The following is an 18,684-nucleotide window of genomic DNA, read 5'->3' on the forward strand; positions in this document are numbered from 1 at the left end:
ATATTTATATATATATATATTTATATATATATATTTATATATATATATATATATATATATATATATATATATATATATATATATATATATATTTATATATATATATATATATATATATATTTATATATATTTATATATTTATATATATTTATATATATATATATTTATATATATTTATATATATATATATATATATATATATATAAATATTTATATATATATTTATATATATATATATATAAATATTTATATATATATTTATATATATATATATATATATTTTTTTTTTCTTTTTTCTTTTTTCATTCCTTATAAACTTGTTTATATATATATAACATATACTATTTAAAACAAACCAGGATAATTCAATGTGCTTTAGTTAAAAAAATTAAATAAAAGGAATATAAAGTACAACAGGCATAAGAAGTAAAACTAACTAAGATTACAAGTAAATAAAATCAGATCAGATTAAAAGAGGTTTAAAAGAAATTTTAGAAAAAGACTACCTGACTAAAGTCTCATCACTGAACAGAAATAATGTCCAGTATAGAATATAAAGTCCTGCTGCAGTGGAGACAGAATGAATATTGTGTCTTACTCCATCATGAGCTTGGAGGACTGCATCCATACATCTCTGACATGACTCAAATCACTGATTAATAAAGTCATCTGGAATGGCAAAGAAAGCGTTCCTGCAGGACTCCCAGAGCTCATCAAGAGTCTTTGTGTTCCTCTTCAACGCCTCCTCCTGCATCTTACCCCAGACATGCTCAGTAATGTTCATGTCTGGTGACTTGGCTGGCCAATCCTGGAGCACCTTCTTTACTTTCAGGAGCTTTGATGTGGAGGCTGAAGTATGAGAAGGAGCGCTATCCTGCTGGAGAATTGTCCCTCTCCTGTGGTTTGTAATGTAATGGGCAGCACAAATGTCTTGATACCTCAGGCTGTTGATGTTGATCATCCACTCTGCAGATCTCTCGCACACCCCCATACTGAGTGTAACCCCAAACCATGATTTCTCCTTCACCAAACTTGACTGATTTCTGTGAGAATATTGGTCCATGCTTGTTTCAGTAGGTCTTCTGCAGTATTGGTGATGATTGGGATGCAGATCAACAGACGATTCATCAGAGAAATCCACCTTCTGACACTTTAAACTGATCAACTAGAAGTCAAGTTATTATTTGTTGCTCTTACAACTGAGATCCACCACCTGACAATAATGACCTTCAGCCAGCTGCTGTGTATATTATTATTGGTATATTATATTATTCATTAAGTTATTAATAGTTTAGTGTTATTCTTTACAGAAACTGCAGAGCCAATGCTACAAAATTTCCTTCTGTGTACACAAGTATATTCGGATGACAATAAAGCTCGCCATAGTCATCAGTTACAATATACACTTACCGGCCACTTTATTAGGTACACCTTACTAGTACTGGGTTGGACCCCCTTGAACCGCCTTAATCCTTCATGGCGTAGATTTAACAAGATACTGAAAATATTCCTCAGAGATTTTGCTCCATATTGACATGATAGCATCACACAGTTGCTGCAGATTTGTCGGCTGCACATCCATGATGCCAATCTCCCGCTCCACCACATCCCAAAGCTGCTCTATTGGATTGAGCTCTGGTGACTGTGGCGGCCATTTAAGCACAGTGAACTCAATGTCATGTTCAAGAAATCTTTATGATCTGGTGCGTTATCCTGTTGGAAGTAGCCATCAGAAGATGGAGACACTGTGGTCATAAAGGGATGGACATGGTCAGCAACAATACTCAGGTAGGCTGTGGTGTTGACACGATGCTCAATTGGTACTAACTAGCCCAAAGTGTGCCAAGAAAATATCCCAGACACCATTAACTGCCACTTACTGGATATTTTTGAACCATTCTCTGTAAACCCTAGAGATGGTTGTGCGTGAAAATCCCAGTAGATCAGCAGTTTCTGAAATACTCAGACCAGCTCGTCTTGCACCAACAACCATGCCACGTCACTTAAATCCTCTTTCTTCCCTATTCTGACGCTCGGTTTGAGCTGCAGCAGATCATATTGACCATGTCTACATGCCTAAATGCATTGAGTTGCTGCCATGTGATCGGCTGAATAGAAATCTGTGTTAACGAGCAGTTAGACAGGTGTACCTAATAAAGTGGCCGGTGGGTGTACATAAAAAAACAAACAATTAAAATAAACGACGCATTTAAGAAAACTACAGAATCACCAACGAATAAATGTTAATTGCTAAGAGTTTCACAAACAAACAAACGAAAATAGATTATTATTATTATTGTTTTATTCATCTTTTTTTTCCTCAGAGTACTGTTTTAAGACGTCCTAAACAAGTCTTTTTGAACATCTTCTAAATGCATCGCCAGTTTAATTACTTCAATATGATTTTAGCACTAATTTACAACATCCTGATGTAAACGATCAGCCTGTTAAACTGAACTAAAAGACTACATACATATTTATTCAGAGACGGCTTCATAATAAAGACCTCGTCTTTATATAAACCAGCTTCTCTTCAGGGAGATTTTTCGGATTTTTCAGGTTTTTCAGAACTTTCGCCTTCGTTTGAAGTGCTTTGCTCACTCGGAGTTGAACTCGCTGGCTTTTTGCACAGGTTTTTTTTCTCATGAGCTCGTACGTTGGCCAAAAAACCGAAGCTCTTCCCACACGTGGAGCACTTATAAGGCTTTTCCCCAGTGTGAACTCTCTCGTGATATTTCAGGTTTCCTGGAAAAGTGAAACTCTTCTCACAGTGCGAACACTTGAACGGTTTCTCTCCGCTGTGCGTCTTCTGGTGGGATTTTAAGTTGCTGGGTGTTTTGAAGCTCTTCCCGCAGTCTGAACACACATGCGGTTTCACTCCGGTGTGGATATACAGGTGCACTTGCAAGTGCTCCGGTCGTGAGAAGCACTTCTTGCACAGAGTACACAAATGAGGCTTTTCGCCGGTGTGAACTTTGAGATGTTTCCTCAAGTTCGACGCCGTGACGAATGTTTTATCGCACTGGTCGCAGCTGAACGCCTTCACTCCGATGTGACGGCTCAGATGATCCTTGAGAACGTTTTTAGACGTGAAGCTCTGCTCACACTGAGGGCATTTGTAGGGTCTTTCTCCGCTGTGAATCCTCATGTGTCTCTTGAGGTCTGTTTTACGCGTGTAGCTCTGTCCGCACAGAGTGCACGCGAACGGTTTCTCCCCTGTGTGAAATCTCATGTGCGATTCCAGCGCTCCTTTCTCGGTGTAACTCTTCCCGCATGAAATGCACGTGAACAGGCCTTCTCCGGTGTGCACTTTCATGTGTCTGCTAAGGCTGTCTTTATATTTGTAACACTTTCCACACTCGGGGCAGCAGAAACACCCGGACATTTTCTGTCTGAACGTTGGCTCAGTCTGTGAACTGAATGTATATCCTTCCTCAGTCTGTGAACTGAATGTATATCCTTCCTCATCTGTGAAAAGATTAGTTCTTATTCAGTCCCTAATCAATGGATTTAATTATTGATATGAAAGAAGGATACACGATAAATAAAAAGCAACTTATTTCATCTAAATCAGTGGTTCTCAAACTTTTTTCATCAAGTACCACCTTAGAAAAAAATTGTCTCTCCAAGTACCACCAAAATGAGAAGCATTGAAATACAGAAGCATAGTAGGCCCAGTAAAGCAGCTACAACTCTGCACAGTTAAAAAACCTGGCAGATTACCTCAGAAATATAGGCTATATGTCATATATGACATATTATATAAATCATTTTAATAAATTTAGAATTATATGTAGCACGTACATGACATTTTTCATTCCTCCGTGTACCACTAGAAGGAAGCCCACGTACCACTAGTGGTACACGTACCACAGTTTGAGAACCACTGATCTAAATGTTAATGTTTTTTATCGGTTAATGAAGAGAACGATTGAAAACACCAACCTATTAGTTCCTCGGTCTCCTCTTCTTTTATCATGAAGGGTTCGTCCTCTTGTATTGTGCAGGGTTCTTCCTCAATCTCCATCTTCACTATAGTATGTCAGTTGTTTATCCTGAAGTAATTCCTCCTGTTTGCTGCTTCTTCAGCTGTGGGAACACGGGAATATTCCTCAGCATTTAAACTCTCATCATGTTAAAATATGTGGATGAGTTGATTAGGGGTGTCACTATCGAAATTTATGCTCAACTTCGATTATCGAATCCAAAAATAGAATCGTCGATGCTGCCACGCCCCAATGTCACGTCAGCTTGGCTTGCCAAGCGGGAAAAAACAGGCTTGTTGAAGTGCTTGTTAAACTGCAGAAGCCCCGTCGACAGAGCTTAAACCCTCTCCTCTTTCAATGAAGTCGCCGGTGTGGAAGCATTTTGGATTTCCAGTGAGTTATGTTGACAACGTTCGTGTTGTCGACAAAAACAAACACAGTTTTGCAAGCTCTGCTATGTACGTATTAGGGTTCGTCCGATAGACAACACCGGCATCGCGATCCTCCGCCCGCCCCCGTTGCTAATCCGCTCGCGAAAAGTTCACACTCAGGCCCTGTTTACACTGTCTTTGTTTTTAAATGGCATTTTAGAACGACAACGATTTGACATCCACAGTGGCGTGTGGCATTTCTGAGCAGCCCTCCTTCCTCTCTACCTCTGAAAATGCACATCACATGACCACACAGACGCACACACAGCCATGCGCTCGAGACAGCAGGTCCAGGCAGTCAGAGGACTGCTTCAATCTTTCACTCACTTGTACTTAGTCATTTTAGCGAACACCTCAGATACTGTTGGCTGGTTCCTGTTGGTTGTGCGTCTTTTTTACCGACGCCATTATAACGACACAGATCACTGCCTATTCACGAGTCCCGCAGAAAAAGTGATTGACAGGTGGTAATTATGTGTGTATCTTGCCTTTATTCATTTACTGTATGATTTGTTTATGGGTAAAACAAACACCATGCAGGTCAGGTAGTTTAAACGGCAGGCTACAAATAATTAATTGGTCATTAATTAATTAATTATTCATAATCGAAAATCGAATCGAGCCTTTAGAATCGAAAATGTAATTTAATCGAGGATTTGGAGGATTGTGACACCCTTAGAGTTGATTAATTTAGCATCAGACTAGGGCTGGGCGATTTTTCAGATTAATTCGAATTTACGTTTTGACGATGATTTAATTTAATATTAAATCGAGAAATCGCGATTTAAAAAAAATATATATTCAATACATTATAATGGCACCAATGCGCTTTGGTTCACTCTATGAAGCAGGAAGCACACCAGAAGCGCATCTCGGCGACGCGCAGCACCACGCAGCGAGCTTCGCATGACGTCACACTTAACAAGCGGATACCGCTTGTTAAAGCCTGGTTTATACTTCTGCGTCAGGTGATCGGCGTAACCCACGGCGCAGGCAACGCGCGTGGCTGTGCATTTATACTTCTGCGCGCTGTCTCTGTCGGTCTGCATTAACACTTCCGAAACGCTAGTGGGCAGTGAGGTGTAAATGTTCCTCTGTGTCGAGTTTCTTCTCTGCTTTTTTGCTTTTCCTGAACACTTCCTGGTTGTACAAGTGACTCAAACTCGCTCATTTTGAGGCAGGAACCGGCGGACGTGCAACAACTTTAACTATGAGGTAAACACAAAACAAAACTTTCCATCCGGAGCTCCTTCACGGGACTCCACACTTGTAAACAATCGCTCGCGCCATTCGCGCGGCTCTCGGTCCCGCCCAGACTCGTCAGCGCTACCAAGCCGACCAATCACAGAGCTTTCGCTACGCGTCGTTGCGACGTGTAGTTACATTTTTTGAGAGGTGCACGTCAGTGACGGCGATGGCCACGGCGAAGGGCTATGCGTCAGCGCCGTAGCATACGCCGACGTTTGACGCAGAAGTATAAATCAGCCTTTAGTGTGACGTCATGCGAAGCGGCTTCCGGGTCCAAGCGCTCTATTCAACTGAATGGGGAGACTCATGAAATGGTAATAATAAACGTTTACAAAGCGATTTAAGGCTTTCGAAAGTCACGATCGCAATATATATGTCCATGCCTAATATCCGATGGCCAGAAAGTGATTCATTTTTTTATAAATTGTTAAATTTTTGGTATTTGTTATGCAGCAAGCCCAGAGATTGTTGTGTACACTATGACTTTGTGTAAAATTAACTTTAATATGTGATAGGAATAAAACGTGATCATAAACGAATGATTTCTCTACTCAAATGAGTGGCGGCTTGGACCCGGAAACAGTATACATACATCACAAACACGTCACCACTTAACAAGCGGATACACACACCGGCGCCGCCCAGCCAAGATTCACGAAGCAGTTCATATTTCAGCCGCGCCACAGAGCGCCATCTGATTAGTTTCATGTTAAATATCATGCGAATGTGCGCGTTCGGTGTGTGATAGTTTAAACTGTCATGTGCGCGCCGTGTCGCGCCGCTTCTGGTGTTCAACCAGAGTCACGTCTGTGTGGATTGTCAAGACATATTCCCTTATCAAGTCGATAAACTCGATCTCAACATGTATGAAGGACGTAAAAGCCTGCCATGTGAAAAACCGCAGTGATCTTTTGGTTTGAACACGAGTAGAAGTGAGGGATTGTAGCAGTGAAAATGAAAGTAGCCGCCCCCATGACATCATTTAGCGGACCTAGCTGGAAACCAGACAGATCAGGCAGCATAATACAGGGAGTGGAGCAAAGCGCATAAAATGATCGGTATTTAAACGGGGGGAAAAAGAAAATAAGATTAACTATATTATTTTATATTAGACACACATCTGGTGCTTGTATTTGCTCCTGCTATAAATCCACAACTTCACACATTGGGTTAAATTAGGCTTTACAGTTTCCATGTTCAGTCCTTTTCTTCCACTGTATCTTTTTAAGAAAAAGGCAGCAGCATTACAACCTGACATTCAGTCAGAAGACAAAGTCAAAGCCGAGATGACAGCCAATCTCTCCTAGGCTCAGCAAAACTTGCAAAAAATACCTCTGTATTCCTACAATTGCATTATTTACACAAATATTTCTAACGCTATTTAAATCGTGAATTTGTTTTACATTTATTTACACCTTGACCCATTTTTGTATGGCATGGCCATACAAAAAAAAAAAAAAAAAAAAAAAAAAAAAAAATCGAAATCGTGAATCGGTCAAACTTTATAAAAAAAAAAACTAGATTTTTTTTTTTTTTTGCCAAATCGCCCAGCCCTACGTCAGACTTGAGGAAAGTTTTCAGTTAATGCATCTAAGTTACAACCCCAAATCAGAAAATTTGGGACAGTATGGAAAACTCAACTGAAAAAAAAACTAGTGATTTCCAACTTTACTGTGACTTAAATGACATTGCAGATGATATGAACACAAAATATTTCATGTTTTATCTGGTCAACTTCATTTCATTTGTAAATATACATCCTTTCCTGTCATTCAGGCCTGCAACACATCCCAAAAAAAAAAAAAAGTTAAGACAGTTGCAGTTTAGGGCTAGTAATCAGGTAAACTGGTGAAATAATGATGTGACGTGAAACAGGTGATGAGGATTGTGATTATTATTTGATACAAAAGCAGCATCCAACAAAGGTCTAGTCCTTTAGGTGCTAAGATGGGCAGAGGATCGCCAGTTTGCCAACAAATATGTGAGAAAATGATTGAAATGTTTAAAAACAATGTTCCTCAAAGAAAAAAGAGGAAGACATTTGGATATTTCACTTTCAACAGTGCAGAACATCAATAAACGATTTTAAGGGATCAGTGCATAAAGGACTAGGGCACATGCGTAAACTAAAGCTCTCTCATCCCCAGGCGGTGCTGCATCAAGAATCCTTATTCATCCACAGACTATTTTAGGGATGTAAACAATAACAATGGTCCTAATGTATTTCCTGTTTTAGATCTTTAATTTCCAAAGCTTCTGAGAATCCAGAAAGTTCCACATGTTGGAACATCCCTGGAAAAGCATATATTGTTGCCATGGGTAATTTAGTAATTTATTTAATAACGCTTAAAAATAACTACAAAACATTGCCTTATATTAAGTAATACAGAATTTTGTACATTTTATTATGAATTTATTACAGTAAAAACAAAACAATCTCATTTATAACAGAATTACACTAGTTTTTGCCTTGATTTCCTTAATGATGTCTTCTGCATAGTCCTCTATGTGTGACAGTATTAAAAAGCAGATTCATTTACAACATTTAACTGAAACATTTAATTACAATCTGCTTTTTAGTAGCTAAAAAGATTACGTCAAATTAGAAATGGCGATATCTGTGTTGAAGGCGTTCGCCCCAACCCCTTTCCATCATTCTCTCTCCTCTCAGATGGGATGACTGGCCAAATTAAAGGTTACAACGGGTCAACTTTGGGCATCTCTGCTCTAGATATTGTAGAGTGATGATATGTGAAATAATGTAAAGTAGCTGCATTAATTTACTCTAAACGTAAGAACAGATCAATGCTGATGTTAATGATCCTAATAGTAGATCCTAATGGAGATAGTGGCCTGTCTCCCAGTTAATGTGGTCGTATACGTGCATTGTTCAACTGAATAGCTTTGTTTCATCATTAGTTGAATAGAATTAGGTCTATAGTCTGTTAAAATGCGCTTTGGACCGAATCATGGTTTGCGGTCAAAGCTAAAACTGCGAATTTCCGATCAGCACGAACGCGCCACATGATGTGCTGGCTCTAGATATGACAAATAAACGCTTATTTTAAGTAAACAACAATCAAGATTATAAAATATTATTTTATTAAGGGTGGGTTATGCTAAAATGACGCTGCGTCTATGCTGTGAGGTCGGCCCAGTCTGTCCCGCTATTGTTTACGGCACCGGCACACCCGTTAACGAAACATATATAAATGAGCGTGAAGGGAAACGAAATAAATCTGTCAAAAAAAAAAAAAAACAACATAAAACAATTTCAGAAAATGAATACTAACCGTCTGTCTAAAAGAACATATAATGCAAGTCCGCTGATCTGCTTCAGCACATCTGTTCTTTGCATCACTGAAATCGTTCTTCTTGAGTCTTATTGGATTGAATACAACTTCTAGGTGCGTTGCTGCCACCTGCTGGTGGAGTCCGTGGTTAGGATTGTACATACATTTATTTTCTTGTCGGCTTAGTCCCTTTATTAATCCGGGGTCGCCACAGCGGAATGAACCGCCAACTTATCCACCAAGTTTTTACGCAGCGGATGCCCTTCCAGCCGCAACCCATCTCTGGGAAACATCCACACACACATTCATACGATTGTACATACAATTAATCCTGCTGTGGCAAACACTGATGAATTAAGGGACTAAGCTGAAGGAGGATGAATGAATGAATGTAATTAGATTAATTATCATTATCTGAGTCTGACTTTTACTTGCTTTTCTACTCTTTTTGATATTAAACAGAAAAATGTATGTCCATTCTTTAATAAATATATATATTTGTTTAGATAATGCTGTGCAAGTCATGTATTGGCTTGACAGAAGGTCATCATATCTACAAAATATCCATCTTCCAAACCAAAACGTAGCCTTTTTATCCTGTTGCTGATTCCCTGCTCAAACTGAAGAGAAACAACAAATATTTAAAGCACACCGGATATTAAACAAGCTAATAAAATCATATATGAATTGCTTAAGTACCAAACAAACACTTTTATATTGTACATGTTTTCTAATACGGTGGCTCAGTGGTCGGCGCACAGTAAGACGGTCACTAGTTCGAGTCCCGGCTGGGTCAGTTAGCATTTCTGTGTGGAGTTTGCATGTTCTCCCCGTGTTGGTGTGGGTTTCCTCCGGGTGCTCCGGTTTCCCCCACAGCCCAAACACATGCGCTATAGGGGAATTGAAGAACTAAATTGGCTGTAATATATGAGTGTTTACCAGTACTGGGTTGTGTCTGCAAGGGCATCCGCTGTGTAAAACATAGGCTGGAATAGTTGGTGGTTCATTCCGATGTGGTGACCCCTGATAAATAAGTCAACCAAAAAAAAATTAATAAATGTTTTCTAGTATTATTGTTTCTTCAGGGGCGCACGGTGGCAGAGTGCGTAGGGCTGTCGCCTCACAGCAAGAAGGTCGCTGGTTCAAGTCCCGACTGGATTAGTTGGCATTTCTGTGTGGAGTTTGCATGTTCTCCCTGTGTTGGAGTGGGTTTCCTCCGGGTGCTCCAGCTTTCTCCACAATTCCAAGCTCATGCGCTATTTATGAATTTTGTAAGCCAAATTGTCCGTAGTGTGTGCGTGAATGAGTGTGTATGAGTGTTTCCCAGTACTGGGTTGCAGCTGGAAGGGCATTCATTGTGTAGAACATATGACGGAATAGTTGGTGGTTCATTCCGCTGAGGTGACCCCTGATAAATAAACAACTCCAATACACTGGGTTAACAGATATATTCGTAACACATCTCCTTTAAACAGACTAACAAACCTTTATTATGCGGATGGAGGTTTATGACGCTGCCACCGATTTACAAAAGCAGATATAAACAGTGTTAAACGGAACTCAACATTAATAATCTGCATAAATCAGCTTTCCTCAGACATACTAATATTCTGACCATTGACTTTGACCTTTTAGATATAATTTAGCCAATAATAAATTCTGCTTAACTAAAACATTTATAAACATTTATAAGCCAAATGAGAAGGGAAGGCTTGATCTTAAACTTTTTAACCACTAGATGGCAGCGCAGTGAAAGTGTAGAATGAGACAAACAAGTTTGTGCAACCAATACATTAAACAACATAACACAGGGGTGTCCAAAATCGGTTCTAGAGGGCCGGTGTCCTTCAAATTTAGCTCCGACTTGCTTCAACACACCTGCCAGGACGTTTCTAGTATATCTAGTAAGGCATAGATATCAAAGTCAACTCCTGGAGGGCCGCAGCTCTGCAGTTTTGCTCCAATCCTAATCAAACACACCTGATCCAAAAAATCAAGGTGTTCATAAGAATCTTGAACAGCTTGATTAGTTGCATCTGCTGTGTTGGAATAGGGTTGGAGCAAAACTGTGCAGAGCTGCGGCTCTCCAGGAATTGATTTTGACGCATATGTAGTAAGGGTTCGATTAGCAGGTTCAGGTGTGTTTGATTAGGGTTGGAGCTAAACTCTTCATGACACCGGCCCTCCAGCACTGAGTTTGGACACCTCTGGACTAAACAAAACATCATGTGATGTTTGAATGAGACAAACAAGTTCGTACAATCAATGCAATAAACAACATAACACTGGGTTTCCAAAACCAGTTCTGGAGGCCCGTAGTCCTTCGAATTTACCCCGAACTTGCTTCAACACACCTGCCAGGACATTCTAGTATATCTAGTAAGGCATAGACATCAAAGTCAATTCCTGGAGGGCCGCAGCTCTGCAGTTTTGCTCCAACCCTAATTAAACACACTTGATCAAACTATTTCAGTCCTTCAGGCTTGTTTGAAAGCTTCAGGTTAAGTGTTTTGAAGCAGGATTGGAACTAAACTGTGCAGGAACTGGCTTTGACACCTGTGTAATAAGGCATAGGTGTCAAAGTCAATTCCTGGAGGAAGCTCTGCAGCTTTGCTCCAACCCTAATCAAACACAGCTGATCCAACTAACCGAGGTGTTCAAAAAATCTTGAACAGCTTGATTAGTTGCATCTGCTGTGTTAGAATAGGGTTGGAGCAAAACTGTACAGAGCTGCGGCTCTCCAGAAATTGACTTTGACACCTATGTAGTAAGGGTTTGATTAGCTGGTTCAGGTGTGTTTGATTAGGGTTGGAGCTAAACTCTCCATGACACCGGCCCTTTGTCCTCTCAAATACCATTTAGTCAATAATCAATTGTGCTTAATGCAAACATTTTCTCAAAAGTAACATTCATAAAGCCAGAGGCGAAGGCTCGATCATAAACATTTTAACCACTAGATGGCAGCGCAGCTAAAGCGTAAAATGAGAAAAACAAGTTTGTACAACCAATACATTAAACAACATAACACAGGGATGTCCAAAATCGGTTCTAGAGGGCCGGTGTCCTTCAAATTTAGCTCCAACTTGCCTAAACACACCTGCAAGGACGTTTCCAAGATATCTAGTAACGTTTTGTTTAATGCACCCCTGCATTAAACAAAACATCATCACTTTTTGTTCACTCTAGCATGAACTCTCTGATGATTCGTCAAGGATGACAACCGAGAGAAGCTCCTCCCGCACAGAGAGCACACGATTACTCTATTGTGCGATTTCTGATGAACCTTCAAAGCTGACGAAGTAGGGTAGCTCTTCTCGCAGTCCGAACACTGATGCGGTTTCTCTCCGGTGTGAATCCTCTGGTGTATTTTAAGGTTGCTTGATGTTCTGAAGCTCTTCCCGCAGTCCGAGCACTTGTGAGGCTTCTCTCCGGTGTGAATAAGCTCGTGCACTTTCAACTTCTGCAGGTATAAAAAGGTATTTCCGCAAACAGAGCAAGCATGAGGCTTGGCAGCAGTATGAACAACCAGGTGTCGCTTTAATAGAGCTTTTGTCAGAAACGTTTTATCGCAGTGACCACAACTAAATGGCTTTTTATCAGTGTGAGAGCGCAGGTGGTGTCTGAGAGCGCCTTTACTTGTGAAACTCTTCCTGCAGTGCTTGCAATTAAAAGGCTTCATTCCGGTGTGGACCCTCCTGTGGGTGATGAGGTCTGCATTATTCTTGTAGGCTTGTCCACATTGGCTGCACTCGAAAGGCTTTTCTCCGGTGTGGACTCTCATGTGCACATGCAGTTTTCCGCTTGTTGTGAAACTCTTCCCGCATTTAGTGCACGTGAACAGCCTTTCTCCTGTGTGAGTCCTCATGTGGCTGTTAAGATCGGATTTATATTTGTAATTCCTTCCACAGTCCGAGCAGTTAAAAGCTCCTTTGACTTTCATTTCAGTCTGTGCATTGACTGCATCTCCATATGCATCTGTGAAAAGATTGAATTTATCAGTCACACTTTACAATACGGTTTCATTAGTTGATGTTTTTACTAACAGGAACTAATTGTACAGCATTTATTAATCACACTTAGACATTTACTAATGCATTATTAACATTCAAAGTCATGCTTGTTAACATTAGTTAATGCACCTTGAGTTAAAATCAACTAACAACAAATGACTTTTTTTAACATTAATTAACATATACATATTATATATAAATCTGAACATATTGTGTGTTATTATTTATCAGTCATTGCTCTTTTTTTTTGGCTTAGTCCCTCATTTATCAGCGGTCGGCAAAGGGGAATGAGCTGCCAACTAGGGTTGGGCGATGTTGACCAATCACCAAAAATGATTGAGCTCATGTCCATGTTTTGTGTGATAAATCCATATATTCAGAGCCGGATTAAGAACACATTGGGCCCTGGGGCTATAGCAAATCCAAGGGCCTCCTTTTATTTTTTTACCTCACAAAAAATAAATTAAATAATTCAATAAATTGAAAATTGAAAATTATATATATATATATATATATATATATATATATATATATATATATATATATATATGGGAGGCCTTTTCAGTTCATTCATAACAATTTGCTTTTGTATAATGTTATTATTATAAGCAGTATTATTTATTATATCCATATTTATATTTGTTTTATTAAAAACAAGCTTAGATTTGTCCACCTGTCAGGCTTTAGACAATATGGGGCACAGCATGTGTTTTAGGATATAACTCAGGTTTTTGAACACACTTCGTTATTATTGTTCATGCGCTTAACAAACGCAATTAAGTATTTATAGGCTAATTGATGTCTGTGCGTAAAGGTTTCCCTATCCAAGAGTGAAAGTGAAAGTAGTTCCATTATCTCTCATTCTCACGCAGTAGATGCTCTGTTTAACTGTTAAAAAACTGTTAACTGTTTGCTAGTGAAATGCTCAGTTTTTCCATTTAGACTTACTTTACGTCCTGTAAATAGCGAATGCGCTCTTGGTGCGACGCAGCTGGCTCTTAAAGGGAATGGGAGATGAGACTCTGATTGGTTTATTCTCAAAACACACCTATAACTCATTAAGAAAATAAACTCAACTCTTTTAGACCATGCGCCACGCCGCAAAGCGGATTTTCCCGTCCGTAAATTAGCAAAAATGCGTTCTGACACGCCCTGAAAGCATTTGCCCCCTGCGCTTTGCGCTCTGCGCATGGACCGTCAAAATAGAGCCCATAGTCACAGTGCACTCTGACACTTTTAATGTTCCTCATCAGACATTAAAGAGAAAGAAGAAAAATAAAAACCTGTTTGTTCCTCCTTCTTTTCATCTTTTACACTGCTGGGTTTTTCCTTAATCTCCATCTTCACTTGTTTCTCCTGCAGAATGTGTGAAAAGCAAAGACAAAGGAATGAAATGCACATCACAGATGAGCGCTTTTTTTTTTAGGTACCAAAATGAAAAGAAACATCAAATATTGAAAAGACAACAGACAATTATAAAAGCAACTATGAATAAAGGTAAATTTATTAGATCAGGAGTGTCCAAACTCAGTCCTGGTGGGCCGGTGTCCTGCATAGTTTAGTTCCAATTTCCTTCAACACACCTACCTAAGTTTCTAGTATGCCTAAAAAGAGCTTGATTAGCTGCTTCAGTTGTGTTTAATTGGAGTTGGAACTAAAATATGCAAGACACCGGCCCTCCAGGATCAAGTTTGACCACACCTGGCTTAGATGGTATCTGAAGCAAACATCCTAAAAACGAATTTATTTTATATTTATTATAAATAAAAGAAAAATCAGTCAAAGCAACAAACAAACAAAAATATAGGGAAATAATGAAAATACAGAACTTTTATCAAAACTCTAACTACATGGTATATTTAAATAATGGAACGTGAGTCAACGTGATGGTATTGACTATTGACATGAGGACTCATAAGTAGGCCCCCACGGAATCTGTGCGCCCAGTTTTTTGCCCATCATTAATTCTATTTATTTACTTGAGTAAATGTGTGTAAATCTATATTTATTCAGTTTTTTTTATTAATTACAGTGATATTATTGACTAATATGAAAATGTTCATCTGATTTATCTACAATGCAGTTTGTACAGTAATATTTTCTGTCTTTTAGTAGAGATATTATATGAGAGACTTGCTTTGTTTACCAAATAAAGTGAATCTAATTAGATTTGCAATTTAAACATTAAATAGAAGCTAAAAAGGTGTTACTTTTTATTTCACATATTAAGGTTTTAGTTATTAAACTCCCAAAATAATCCAGCAGAAATCCGCAGATTTTTACCAAAATTCTCAGCAGAAATAGCAAAAAACGTCCGCAGATTTCATCTGGCCCTGCTCATAAGTAACCTCACCATCCTCTCCCAACTAGCACAACAACACTTAAATACACAATTACACAACCAGTTAATAATTAGTAGTGTAGTCATCCAATCAGGATCTGCCACATTCTCCACCAATGAGGGCTGGCTATTTAATAGACTTACAACAATCACAAGTTCCAAGATTAGTTTTCTGATATGCACATAAACTTACAAAGACAAACCTAACCCACAACCCAGCCTGCATGTATACAACACGGTGATAATCAAATCAACTTTTTAGGTGCAAATACAATGCATAGGTAATATAATTCCTCATGAAATGACAGAAGCGCCCTAGATCTTGTGAAATTGTTTAATGTTGGTCTTTAAAAGATACGTGGTTCATTCCAACAAGTGTAGAGTAGATATCAATACCTCAAGCCATAGTTTAGCAGCTGGAGGATAGATTTCCCAGAACAACTTTTTGGCTGTTATCAAACAATATGTTAGGAATTTCTGTTGTGCAGACTAGGGCTGCATCGATAACGCAATGTGCCCCTACTCCGCTACACTCACATCGCAGGATCTGTAATGTCGAGTTGGCATTTTCCACAGTTGAAAACGTGCGTGATTTGAGGATTCACTGGAAAATTTGACTAAAGTTAACAATCATGTTGTCATTTGCATTTGTTTTTAAGGCATTTCAAGCCAGTGTAAAACAATCAGGCAATAAATTATAATGTTTAATAATTTAAGAAAGGTTAATTGTATTTATACGATGTAGACTATACAGTGAGAATTTACATTTCATTCGTTTATTCATTCTCTTGTCGGCTTAGTCCCTTTATTAATCCGGGGTTGCCACAGCGGAATGAACCGCCAACTTATCTAGCAAGTTTTTTACGCAGCAGATGCCCTTCCAGCCGCAACCCATTTCTGGGAAACATCCACACACACACACTCATACACTACGAACAATTTAGCCTACCCAATTCACCTGTATCGCATGTCTTTGGACTGTTGGGGAAACCGGAGCACCCGGAGGAAACCCACGCGAACGCAGGGAGAACATGCAAACTCCATACAGAAACACCAACTGAGCCGAGGCTTAAACCAGCGACCTTCTTGCTGTGAGGCGACAGCACTACCTACAGTGCCACTGCGTTGCCCTAATTTACATTTGCTTATTGTTATTTTGCCTGCTAGACTGCCAGAAAACCATTCAATTCAGTGCATTTCATTTGCATCTTTGCTCACCTGTATTCGTCAATGCTAGTGATTTGGCTTTATTTCATGCAGATGCACTAAACTACAAAATTAACCCAATCGATCGAATTATTTCCAAATAGAGCATTTCATCTGGTGAAAGTACACTCAATATCATAATATGTATTGCAGAAAAATAAAATATCGCAACGTCAGTTTTTTTAAAAATATCGTGCAACCGTAGCTAGGCATGGGATGATAACCGTTTTCAAGGTATACCATGGTTTGTAAAAGTGAAGGTTTTAAAACCGTCTAAATTTTCTGCAATGCCGTTCCTAAGGTATGTGTACGATTTTTTGTTTTTGTTTTCTTAGGACAACAGTATCTTCAGCAGAAAAGATCTCCAAAGATGCCGTTTTAAATTGTAAAAAAATCTGCTTTTGAAACAAATGAAGGCAGCAGAAGTCAATCATTCCAAAATATCTTAAATGTTTCTAGAAATAAAACATATTGTGTTTAAAAGGAAAAAAGAAGCGTTTTGTTTTTTAACCAGACATTTAAAAAGAATATATTTTAGAGCAGTAATCACAATACCGCAAAACCGTTATATTTTTATCCAAGGTCATCATACCGTCAGAATCTTATAACGGCCCATGCCTAAACGTAGCACAGTGTATTTATTTTCACTGACTTTGCTATTGATTCACAAATGCTAACTTTCACCTTCATGAAATTGCTTTGCTCTCTTTTATGCAATATTTATTTATTTTTTTATTGCATTAATAAAGCAATTACAATATATAAAAAACCCAAAAATATAGTCCAAACCATACAGAGACTACATTTTTCACAAGAAGGTATTCAGTAAGAATACATTTAAAATAGTATAACAAGGTTATCAAAAGAGGGGCGAGGCAGTGGCGAAGTATGTAGTGCTGTCACCTCACAGGAAGAAGGCCGCTGGGTCGCTGGTTCGAGCCTCGGCTCAGTTGGTGTTTCTGTGTGGAGTTTGCATGTTCTCCCTGCCTTCGCGTGGGTTTCCTCCGGGTGCTCCGGTTTCCCCCACAGTCCAAAAACATGTGGTACAGGTGAATTGGGTAGGCTAAAATTGTCCGTAGTGAATGAGTGTGTATGGATGTTTCCCCAGAGATGGGTTGCAGCTGGAAGGGCATCTGCTGCATAAAGCATATGCTGGGTAAGTTGGCGGTTCATTCTGCTCTGAGACCCCGGATTAATAAAGGGACTAAGCTGAAAAAAAATGAATGAATGGTTGTACTTAGATAGTCGTTGGCTGCTAATATGATTTCACTAATTAGAATTTGCAAAGAATACTTTTCTGAAATCATATTATTAAGAAGAATGTCTAAATATCCAAATATAAAACTAACTTTATGAAAGTAGGGAAAGCTAAAGGGCTAAAATAGTGCAGAATATTAAACAAGGCACAAATTTGAGAAGTTTTAACTGCTTTCTTATTATTCATTCATTCATTTTCTTGTCGGTTTAGTCCCTTTATTAATCCGGGGTCGCCACAGTGGAATGAACCGCCAACTTATCCAGCACGTTTTTACGCAGCGGATGCCCTTCCAGCCACAACCCATCTCTGGGATTGCTTTCTTATTTCTAGATGTTAAAATTATATTTAAATACAATTATAATTCTTGTTTAACGAATCATAAATTGGAGTTTACGTTTATTATATTTGCATGGAAGTATATGAAACTCTCCGACAAGTAAGACGAGGTTCATACTGAAACTTGAATTTGTGTCTGTTCGCTTAAAACCCACAAATAACATGTCTAAATAACAGAAAAAATACATTATAAAATAAACTTAAAAAAATGTATTTCTTTAACCTTTAAATGGTCAAAATTATATACTAGAGTATCCAATAGTGATAAGCTCTGAAACGTTACCTTATTTAGGTTTTGAAGATATGATTCGGATTTGCGTTAATTGATACATGTTTTGGATTTACTAAAATGAACCGAGTCTTGTAGTTTTTATAGTCTAATAATTAATAAAGTTACTATACTTACAATGTGATGAATACCGCAGATTTTAAAGCATGACGTGCGGCAGTTTCTTTTGTTTATACTTTTCCGCGCTCTTCTTCTTCTTGTAGACTCGGGATGTTCGTCAGTGTTTTCTGGTGCTAGAGCGCCACCACTGGTAAAACCCGATACATGTTATTATACGTCAGTCAGA

General features: G+C 38.7%; 3 protein-coding genes and 2 long non-coding RNA genes across 10 annotated transcripts in view; 2 read left to right on the top strand and 3 right to left on the bottom strand.

Annotated features, from left to right (window-relative positions):
* The window catches only part of LOC147838694 (uncharacterized), a 200,245-nt gene extending 194,093 nt beyond the window's left edge, over positions 1-6,152 (top strand). Inside the window, exons 2-3 of the long non-coding RNA XR_015519848.1 lie at positions 4,706-5,361; positions 5,910-6,152. This is a non-coding gene — a long non-coding RNA (uncharacterized LOC147838694). The remainder of the gene's footprint in view (positions 1-4,705; positions 5,362-5,909) is intronic.
* LOC147838686 (uncharacterized) overlaps positions 1-18,684 on the top strand; it is a 1,589,207-nt gene that overhangs the window by 812,149 nt on the left and 758,374 nt on the right. The gene's annotated exons all lie outside the window — the stretch shown is intronic.
* cert1b (ceramide transporter 1b) overlaps positions 1-18,684 on the bottom strand; it is a 355,936-nt gene that overhangs the window by 117,844 nt on the left and 219,408 nt on the right. The window lies entirely within an intron of this gene.
* zgc:113348 lies at positions 2,311-9,040 on the bottom strand. Its single transcript, NM_001013287.1, is given in 3 exon segments — positions 2,311-3,468; positions 3,946-4,089; positions 8,959-9,040. Coding segments are annotated over 2 exon segments (1,017 nt in total). The 5' UTR covers positions 4,028-4,089; positions 8,959-9,040; the 3' UTR covers positions 2,311-2,533.
* Positions 10,425-18,570, bottom strand: zgc:193790. 5 transcript variants are annotated; one of them, XR_015519626.1, is made up of 4 exons: positions 18,516-18,570; positions 14,252-14,324; positions 12,056-12,933; positions 10,425-10,836 (listed from the first exon to the last, which is right to left on the bottom strand). XR_015519626.1 is itself a non-coding variant. In NM_001128691.1 (3 exon segments), coding segments are annotated over 2 exon segments (867 nt in total). In that variant the 5' UTR covers positions 14,310-14,324; positions 18,516-18,568; the 3' UTR covers positions 11,996-12,124.

The sequence above is a fragment of the Danio rerio genome, chromosome 21 (assembly GCF_052040795.2).
Source record: "Danio rerio strain M-AB ecotype USA chromosome 21, GRCz13ab, whole genome shotgun sequence".
Classification (NCBI taxonomy): domain Eukaryota; kingdom Metazoa; phylum Chordata; class Actinopteri; order Cypriniformes; family Danionidae; genus Danio; species Danio rerio.